At 43.7% G+C, this 10,449-nt stretch overlaps 1 protein-coding gene across 1 annotated transcript in view; it reads left to right on the top strand.

Moving 5' to 3' along the window:
* Positions 1-235: 235 nt before the first annotated feature.
* Positions 236-10,449, top strand: part of noi (splicing factor 3a subunit 3 noi) — a 68,239-nt gene continuing 58,025 nt past the window's right edge. The window contains exon 1 of the mRNA XM_068361034.1: positions 236-456. Within this exon, the coding sequence (XP_068217135.1) occupies positions 361-456 (96 nt within the window). The 5' untranslated portion in view covers positions 236-360. The remainder of the gene's footprint in view (positions 457-10,449) is intronic.

Raw genomic sequence — 10,449 nt, 5'->3', positions numbered from 1 at the left:
CATTAGAATACATGAAAAATTTTATAGTATTCTAAGTTACTTTTTAATAATATTAATGTGAATGAAATGAATTCATAATTATACATGAGCAGTTTATAATGTTACACGTTGTTCTTTGTGAATACATATTTATGTTTTTACTCGGTGTCCACTGCAAACAAAATAAGAAACAATATTAAAATTCAACGATTCAATGTCTGCAACTTTGGAACGTTTTCTGTTTTTGTTTACAGTGTCAGACTGAGACGTGTCCTCTCGTCAGTGAAATATCTCTTATCTTCGTAATTGAATTCTACCGACTATTAACGCTTTTATCTGATAGATAATTTATTCTACATCCTCGTAGAAAAGGAACTGAAAATGGACACCATATTAGAACAACAGAGGCGGTACCATGAGGAGAGAGAGCGGCTCATGGCTGCTATGGTCAAGGAATGCCTTCACAAGAAGAGTTCTGTAAGTCTCCACCCGTGTGAAAAATAGGTATTATTGGACTGTATTACAGAGTAATGTAATCTTGGGAAAAAAAACTACTTTTTTTACAAGAAAACACAAGCTGCTCTTACACGAAAATGCTGATGGGCTGTTTTTGAAATTACCATACAGTACACAACAATGTGGTAGTATTTAGTTGTATGGGTAAAATTATAGTTACGGACGGGACAACATTTCGAACAGAATATTTATGTTTTCCTGTTGTGGATAACCTGCTTTAACAGAATTTGACCTTCATTTCAAAGGCAAACAAACAGAACAACCAGTTCGACTACTTAGTTCCCCACTACATACTCTAAAACTGGTATAATTAAAATGAAGTAAAATTCAGTGCAACACATTATTTATTACAGAAAAAACATTATTTATTACAGGAAAACATATATTTTCTGTTCAAATTTCTTTTCCCTAAGTCTAATGGTCCGCCATGGGTTTGCTTTGATTGTGGAAAATAGAAAAATATCAAACACCTTATGTACTGGCAAACGGTAATGTTGAGCTTGGCACGCTAACATGAATGATTGATTATTATTTCCAGGTTATATTTTTTTTTTAGGAAACCTAAAGGTTCTTGCTTTTCCATGCGCTCGCTTCCATCATGAAAAAATAAAAACATCGAGCTTCGTATGTACTGGCAAGTGGTAATGTTGAACTGCACACGCTAACATTAATGATTGATTATTATTTTTCAATATTAATCTTACCCGATAATCATGTAGCTGTCAACTCTGTTGCCGACAGAAATCTACGGTCGGGATACGCCAGCGATCGCTATACAGGTGGGGGTGAACACCACAGCGCCATCTGTGGTCAGGTACTCCAGTACTTCTTGTCAACACCACCTCAATTTTTCCTCTGTCGTGCCTCCGGCTAGACCTACATGGATACGCTGTTGATTCTGGAGTTTTTGCTCACGATTTGGTGATGTATTTGCTCTAGAGTTTAGCTTTCGCTATTCAGGAAGTTTTATCATTAGCTTAGCTAGCTTTTGGAATTAATTTGATTAATTATGGTGACGAAGAGAGTATGAACTCTCTTTCACTTTTAAATGGCCGACCCTTCCCTTAGACGGAAGTGTTGGTGTCTAAGAGAGTATAGACTCTCTTTCTTAATTTTGCTTAACAAAAGTTATAGATTTATTTTATATCTCTCCGCCTTTTATAGGCCTCTTCGATTAACTTCCTTTTATTATAAACTTATTAAAATTAATTTTTATATTTGTTTATATTCGACCTTTCCTAATAGTAGGCGGTCTTTTCTTGGTACCGAAGTTAATTTACATTGAGCCCGTCATTTCGTTTTTACCTGTTAACATATTATGCTATTTTAATGTTTTTGAAAGAATTTCTTTGATAGTCTCGTACTGTTTTCAAAGTTGAACTAACGTTTTGTTTTGTCTCTGCAGTTGTTGACGTTCAGAACGTTCAACTTGCGCTCTATCGTTACGATAGAGAGAGAATTTTCACGGTGTCACGTTGCAGTAAGAGTAAACCGATTCTAGCGTTTTGTTCATTCTTTCTTAGCTTAATGGTTTTAATTCTAATAAAGGAACTTTTTATTTGGGAAATCTTTCAGTTTTTTTCCTTTAACAATATGTTTTAACGATATATATGATTGGGCTCATCTCTCAGGTTCTAAGTCAAGAGAGAGAGAGAGAGAGATAGAGACGGAGGGAGAGAGAGGAGGATAAACGTTTCGTTCAAGCGAGTAACGTTGTTATCGTTTTTGCTCTTCTCCCTAGTCTCTTTAGGGGAAGAAGGTAAACGTTTCTAGAGTTTTATTCTTGTTCTCAAGCTTTATGCGGTGAGAGATTTTAAACGTAGTTTATTTGATCTAGTGTTTAGTCTCTTTCCAGCCACTGAATTATTTATCTTTCATTATATTTTTCTGTTACATTGTAATTCTGTTTTCGCAATTACTAACTTTTAAGGAAGGATAGAATTGCGTGTTTCAGGTACAAACCACTTAAAGTTTCGAGTTCAGTGAAATAAGTGCAAACAGAAAATCAAAAGTGATAAAGTGATAAGCGCAAAGTGTTACAGTGTTGCGTTCGAGGGTTCGTCTGTTCGTGCCAGTTGTTCGCCTAGTCTGGGACCTCTTACAAGCTCCCAAGCCCAGGGGAGAAGTAATGTCGAAGGACTTATGGGTTCAGCAGGCCTTGATCGACGAACAGACGTTTCCCTCCGTGGTTTCGGGTGTATCTACACACGTTGCCGACGTGATCACCCCACCCACACAAAGACGAGAGAGCCCTTTTATTCCTCGTCTGCGGAAGAGGTTTCTCGCAGAAACCATGGACCAAATCTTGCAGCTTTTAAGTGCAAGTCGGTCCCTTCCGCGCAAGTCCAACTCCTAGGTGTAGCCATTAGCACTGGGTCAGTTCGGACTTGCTGCAGTACGACAACTGCACACCTCCCAGAGAGGCAAGGTGGTATCGCAACAGGCAGTAGCTCCGTCTGTTGCCGCACCAGCTGTTTTAGACCCTCAGTCTCAACGGACAGTAGCTCCGTTTGTTGTTGTCTTTCTTAAACTCTAGTGGTCTATGCTGCAGACAATGCAGTCTCAGCTTGCGGTGTTGATGCAGGAGTTTCAGGCAGAGAAGGTTAACACACCTCCTCCTGCGAGCGCTCCTCCACCTCTACGCAGTCCAGCCTGCCAGACGTATGATGTTGAGGTTCCTCAAGCTACCTCCATGCGTGAGCTGCCGCATTGGGAGTTGCCAGATACCAGCTCTGTGCAGCAACCTCCACTTTCCTTGAGGCAGGAGCCTCTTGCCACGCGGCAACCTCCTCAACACTTGAGGCAGGAGCCTCATGCTTTGCAGCAACCTCCTCTACCCTTGAGGTAGGAGCCTCATGCGTTGCGACTACCTCCTCCATCCTCGAGGCAACAACCTCTTGCGGTGCGACAACCTCCACCATCCTCGAGGCAGCAACCTCAACTCCACCTCTGCGCAGTCCACCCTGCCAGACGTATGATGTTGAGGTTCCTCAACCTACCTCCACGCGTGAGCTGCCGCATTGGGAGTTGCCAGATACCAACGCTATGCAGCAACCTCTTGCGTTGCGGCAACCTCCACCATCCTTGAGGCAGCAACCTCAACTCTTGCGGCAGCCACCTCCACTCTTGAGGCAAGAACCTCAACTCTTGAGGAACCTCATGCTATGAGGCAGCCGCCTCAACGCATGCAGCAACCGCATTCTTCACAGCATGAGCCTCTCTCTGCGCAGCTACCTCCTCAACCCTTGAGGCAGACGCAACTCTTGAGGCAGGAACCTCACAGGAGCCTCATGCTATGCGGCATCCTCCTCAAACCATGAGGCAGGAGCCTCATACTATGCGGCATCCTCCTCAACCCATGAGGCAGGAGCCTCATGCTATGCGACATCCTCCTCTACCCATGAGGCAGCCTCATGCTATGCGGCATCCTCCTCAACCCATGAGGCAGGAGCCTCATGCTATGCGGCATCCTCCTCAACCCATGAGGCAGGAGTCTCATGCTATGAGGAGCCTCATGCTATGCGGCATCCTCCTCAAACCATGAGGCAGGAGCCTCATGCTATGCGGCAACCGCCTCAACCCATGAGGCAGGAGCCTCATGCTATGCGGCAACCGCCTCAACCCATGAGGCAGGAGCATCATACTATGCGGCATAAGCCTCTTCCCTTGCAGCTTGAGCCTCATCCCATGCAGCATGAGCCTCATACCATGCAGCATGAGCCTCATCCCATGCAGCATGAGCCTCATCCATGCAGCATAAGCCGCACGCCATGCAACATGCTCTGCTTACCTTACAGCATGCTCTGCATACCTTACCGCATGCTTCTCAGACACACATCTTTGGTTGTTGCCAACTCACTAGACTGTCAAGCAGTTTCATAACGTTGCCTTCTAGTCTGCTGCTTTTGCACCAGTGAAACCCTCACTGAGAGAACTTAGCTTTTCTCGGATATGGTTCCTGTAGATGAGAAAGTGCTATTCTCCCTCCTTCTGATATTCCCTTGAGGACTCTGTCATTTGGAGAGGAGCCTTTAGCTGCGTAGCCTCCTATGGACTTTTATTTAAGCATAACATGCTTCCAGGGAAGGTAATGGTTCCACTTCAGTCGCTAACCCCGTCTGTTACCACACCTGCTCCCATAGACCTTGAGCTGTGTTGCTAGACATGCAGTCCAAGCTTAGTCCTTGTTAGAGGATTTTTTTTTTTTTTGTTTACGGAGTCAGTGTGTCACTGGGAAGACGTTCAACAACCAGCAGAAGTGACTTGTTGTGACGCAGTGCGGCAACCTCAGCAACCCGATAAGGAGTTGTCTGTACGACCCAGACAGTCTAGACAGCTTCGGGTTGTCACTGTACTTCCTCGCTTCCCCATGGTTGACAGTTCACAGACTGTGCAGCAGTACCATGATCTTGTGTCCGGCTCCGTCAGACGACTAGCTTTTAAGAGCTCCCACAAGTCGTCGCTGTCTGGAGATTCTCAGATGGACTATGGATCTGACCAAGGAACTGGGCCTCCTGGTCAATTTTGAGGAGTCCCAGCTCGTCCCATCCCAGACCATTGTCTACCTGGGTATGGATCTTCAGAGTCGAGCTTTTCGGGCTTTTCCGTCGGCCCCAAAGATCTACTAAGCCCTAGTTTGCATCCAGAGCATGCTGAGAAGGAACCGATGCTCAGTCAGGTAGTGGATGAGTCTAACAAGGACACTTTCATCGCTGGCCCTGTTCATCGAGTTAGGGAGACCCCACCTCCGCCCCCTTCAGTATCATCTAGCGGCTCACTGGATAAAGGACATGACGCTAGAGACGATCTCAGTTCCTGTTTCCGAAGAGAGGAGGTCTACTCTCACGTGGTGAAAGAACAGCTTTCTTCTCAAGGAAGTCTACCTTTGGCTGTTCAGAAACCCGACCGCCGTCTCTTCTCTGACGCATCAGACACGGGCTGGGGTGCGACTTTGGACGGACAGGAATGCTCGGGAACATGGAATCAGGAGCTAAGGACACTTCACATCTTTTGCAAGGAGCTGTTGGCGGTTCATCTGGCCTTGATAAACTTCAAGTCCCTCCAGCTTAACAAGGTGGTGGAGGTGGACTCTGACAACACCACAGCCTTGGCTTACATCTCCAAGCAGGGAGGGACTCATTCGTGGAAGTTGTTCTAGATCGCAAGGGACCTCCTCATCTGGTTAAAAGATCGAAAGCTCACGCTGGTAACGAGGTTCATTCAGGGCGATATGAATGTCATGGCAGATCGCCTTAGCCGGAAGGGTCAGGTCATCCCCACAGAGTGGACCCTTCACAAGAATGTTTGCAGCAGACTTTGGGCCCTGTGGGGTCAGCCAACCATAGATCTGTTCGCTACCTCGATAACCTAGAGGCTCCCGTTGTATTGTTCTCCGATTCCAGACCCAGCAGCAGTTCACGTGGATGCTTTTCTGCTGGATTGGTCCCATCTCGACCTGTATGCATTCCCGCCGTTCAAGATTGTCAACAGGGTACTTCAGAAGTTCGCCTCTCGCAAAGGGACACGGCTGACGTTGGTTGGCTCCGCTCTGGCCCGCGAGAGAACGGTTCATAGAGGTACTGCAATGGCTGGTCGACATTCCCAGGACTCTTCCTCTAGGAGTGGACCTTCTACGTCTACCTCACGTAAAGAAGGTACATCCAAACCTCCACGCTCTTCGTCTGACTGCCTTCAGTCTTTCGAAAGACTCTCAAGAGCTAGGGGCTTTTCGAAGGAGGCAGCCAGAGCGATTGCCAGAGCAAGGAGGACATCCACTCTGAGTCTATCAGTCTAAAGGGGAAGTCTTCCGAAGCTGGTACAAGGCCAATGCAGTTTCCTCATCCAGTACCACTGTAACCCAGATTGCTGACTTCCTGTTACATCTAAGGAACGTAAGATCCCTTTCAGCTCCTACGATTAAGGGTTACAGAAGTATGTTGGCAGCGGTTTTCCGCCACAGAGGCTTGGATCTTTCCACCAACAAAGATCTACAGGACCTCCTTAGGTCTTTTAAGACCTCAAAGGAACGTCGGTTGTCCACTCCAGGCTGGAATCTAGACGTGGTCCTAAGGTTCCTTATGTCATCAAGATTTGAACCTCTCCAATCAGCCTCTTTTAAGGACCTCACATTGAAAACTCTTTTCCTCGTGTACTTGACAACAGCTAAAAGAGTAAGTGAGATCCACGCCTTCAGCAGGAACATAGTTTTCACATCTGAAACGGCTACATGTTCCTTGCAGCTCGGTTTTTTGCTAAAACGAGCTTCCTTCACGTCCTTGGCCTAAGTCGTTCGAGATCCCAAGCCTGTCCAACTTGGTGGGGGACGAACTGGAGAGAGTACTTTGCCCAGTTAGAGCTCTTAGGTACTATCTAAAAAGGTCATAACCTTTACGAGGACAATCAGAAGCCTTTTGGTGTGCTATCAAGAAGCCTTCTCTTCCAAGGTCTAAGAACTCAGTTTCTTACCTATTCAGGCTCCTGATTAGGGAAGCACATTCTCATCTGAAGGAAGAAGACCTTGCTTTGCTGAAGGTAAGGACACATGAAGTGAGAGCTGTGGCTACTTCAGTGGCCCTCAAACAGAACCGTTCTCTGCAGAGTGTTATGGATGCAACCTATTGGAGAAGCAAGTCAGTGTTCGCATCATTCTATCTCAAAGATGTTCAGTCTCTTTACGAGAACTGCTACACCCTGGGACCATTCGTAGCAACGAATGCAGTAGTAGGCGGGGGCTCAGCCACTACATTCCCATAATCCCATAACCTTTTTAACCTTTCTCTTGAATACTTTTTATGGGTTGTACGGTCGGCTAAGAAGCCTTCCACATCCTTGTTGATTTGGCGGGTGGTCAATTCTTTCTTGAGAAGCGCCGAGGTTAAAGGTTGTGATGAGGTCCTTTAGTATGGGTTGCAGCCCTTTATACTTCAGCACCTAAGAGTCGTTCAGCATCCTAAGAGGACCGCTACGCTCAGTAAGGAAGACGTACTTAATAAAGGCAGAGTAATGGTTCAAGTCGTCTTCCTTACCAGGTACTTATTTATTTTATGTTATTTTTGAATAACTAATAAAATAAAATACGGGATACTTAGCTTCTTTGTTAACATATATGCTGGTCTCCACCCACCACCCTGGGTGTGAATCAGCTACATGATTATCGGGTAAGATTAATATTGAAAAATGTTATTTTCATTAGTAAAATAAATTTTTGAATATACTTACCCGATAATCATGATTTAATTGACCCACCCTTCCTCCCCATAGAGAACCAGTGGACCGAGGAAAAAATTGAGGTGGTGTTGACAAGAAGTACTGGAGTACCTGACCACAGATGGCGCTGTGGTGTTCACCCCCACCTGTATAGCGATCGCTGGCGTATCCCGACCGTAGATTTCTGTCGGCAACAGAGTTGACAGCTACATGATTATCAGGTAAGTATATTCAAAAATTTATTTTACTAATGAAAATAACATTTCATTGATAGTTATTCCTGGTATATTTTTTTTGGTAAATATGATACTCTAATTTCTGGCAAAACTGGAATTTGCTATAAGAAATGGGTGAGTGTTGGTTAGTTTGGTATTTTTCTCTATATGTTTAATAGGGGCTGGGGCATAATAACTTATTGCGTATATGTTTTTCCCCCATGGTTTGGGGAGCTTTCTGTGCATTTACAATGATGTATTTGTCAGGTGGTTTTTTTTAAACCAATTAACAGCTTACAAGTACTTCTTCCCAAGTTCCCGGATGTTGTTCTACAACAGCCATTTTTTTTCCGCCTTCCCCTTCAGTTTCAACTTAACCACCATCACGTAAAGGTGTCTCCAAGAGGGAACTTAAGGGAAGTACGTCAATCTATTTGCAAATTTAGTGTAATTTCGGTTATGTTGGCAATTGATTATAGTGGAAATGCTCTCCGTTTAGTGTAAAGCTATTGTTACTCATGTGAATTTAAAAAATAACTGCAAAATAATGCCTCCAAGGTCCGATTCTGACTTTGTTTTTAGGGAAGGCCAGCACATTTTCTACTTCAAAGCTTCTGTAAAGATTGCCAAGACAAAAAAAAAGAGACGGTGTCAATCATAAAGTAAGGAATTATTTGTGATTTACTTTATCATATTTAAAGATTTATTTGTGACCTGGGAAGGGGGCGTCCGACTAGCGGTTGTGACCGGGGAAGGTTTGTGATCTGGGGAGGGGGGTCCCAGGGGACATGCTCCCTGGCTAGGGCCTGTGACCTGGGAAGGGGGGTCCGGTGGGCTTATCTCTTCCCCCCACCCCCTGCCCCACCCCCGGGCTATGGGTTGTGACCTGGGAACTACTAGGTTAGGTTAAGTGGGTTTGTTAGGTTTTTGTACCCTTTTACAAATCTCAAAAGTGTTAAATAATCACATATTGGCCTGTTTTCAGCCACTTACATGAACCATATATTTTTCCAACTGGTTATCCTGTGCTTATTTTGCATTTCTGACCATTATTATTGCTGCAAATCACTCGTTTATTACATTTCCCCACCCAAAGAAACCCGGTTTCCCACTGGGGTCCCCCATAATTGTCTTAATATAAGGGGGTCCAAAAACTCATGATTGGGTGGTTTGCCCCAATAATCATGGTCATAAATGCATAAAACACAAGATAGCGAGTACGAAAAATATATGGTTCTTGTATTTGGCTAGAAATTAAGGTATCATATATTTGCCATTTTTTTTCTTGGAAAATCTGACGGTTCTTGCTTTCCCGTGTGCTCGCTTCACTCGTGAAAAAAGAAAAACATCATGCTTCTATGTACTGGCAAGCGGTATATGCTGAGCTGCGCATGTCCCCCCCCTCCTGCCATTGGTTCTTATTTCTTGGTAATTATTCGACAGAATTTTATAAATCTAAAATTCCTAGACCCTAAAATTCAATAATAACATATTAATGACTTACTTTATGATCGGGCTGTCAAAGGTGCTTCTCATCCTTGTAAGATAACTATGAACGACACTTTGGGCACTGTAATTTTTGTAGTGTGACATTATGCCCTTTTAGAAACATGTTAACTACCCACTTGGTGGCACACAAAAAGGATTTGGAAAGGATTGAAGTGGAGCATCTGAAGTGATAACAAAGGAAAGGAGAAATATAACCCCCCAATATAAATGATTAGTTAATGGAAACATCAGTGTTACAGTATGGCGTGTGTAAAGTAAACTTGAAGGGTAAACAATTTCAGAGCAAGTATCTGCTATGTGAAAACTGAATGTAATATGGCAATAACAGGAAAAAAAACAGAAATGATGAATAATTCGTTGGAAGGAAAGAATAAATATTATTTTATTATTTATCTGATCAATAACATTAGTGGTTTTATTTCTATCTATGAAAGCCAACTGTGTGTATCGAGACCACATATCTTCGTATAAAATAAAGCATCCATTTTCCCTCTTGTCAATGTTTCAAATCCATAGCAACAACCTGTATAAATTTTTTTGCCATGGGCAAACCAACCACTGGTCTAGATGGAGTTCTCTTAAATTGCTTACACAAAACTCATTTATTCTCAATTTTCTCCAAATCATGGTCATACTGTTCCTGCCAAATCCCAGCATCACTCAACCAATCTTCCAGCTTGCTCCGCCTCGGGTGAGCAAACTGTCTATGCATCTTTAGGAGGGTCTTCAATCTTTCAGAATCTGAAAGCTCATCAAGTTTTACCGAGTTAGCATACTCATTGTTGACATCATTATTGAGAGGAATACAATATCCTCAAGAAGTAATATTTAAAACTACTGGTTTGCCTAAAATATCCAGAGTAGTTTTCAATATCCATCTTTTCCTTGGCAGTTTTTATAGCCTGCCATGATAGTAACAAAGGAATGTCAGAATCAACTATGTCAGTTTTAATTGACCTTATTCCTAACTAAGGAAGCTGGTAGACTACACTCCCCAAGGGACTTCATCTGAGTACCCCCCCCT

Source organism: Palaemon carinicauda, chromosome 37, assembly GCF_036898095.1.
Source record: "Palaemon carinicauda isolate YSFRI2023 chromosome 37, ASM3689809v2, whole genome shotgun sequence".
NCBI classification, from domain to species: Eukaryota; Metazoa; Arthropoda; class Malacostraca; order Decapoda; family Palaemonidae; genus Palaemon; species Palaemon carinicauda.
Note: the sequence above shows the minus strand (reverse complement) of the source record. Positions and strands in the feature narration are given on the sequence as shown.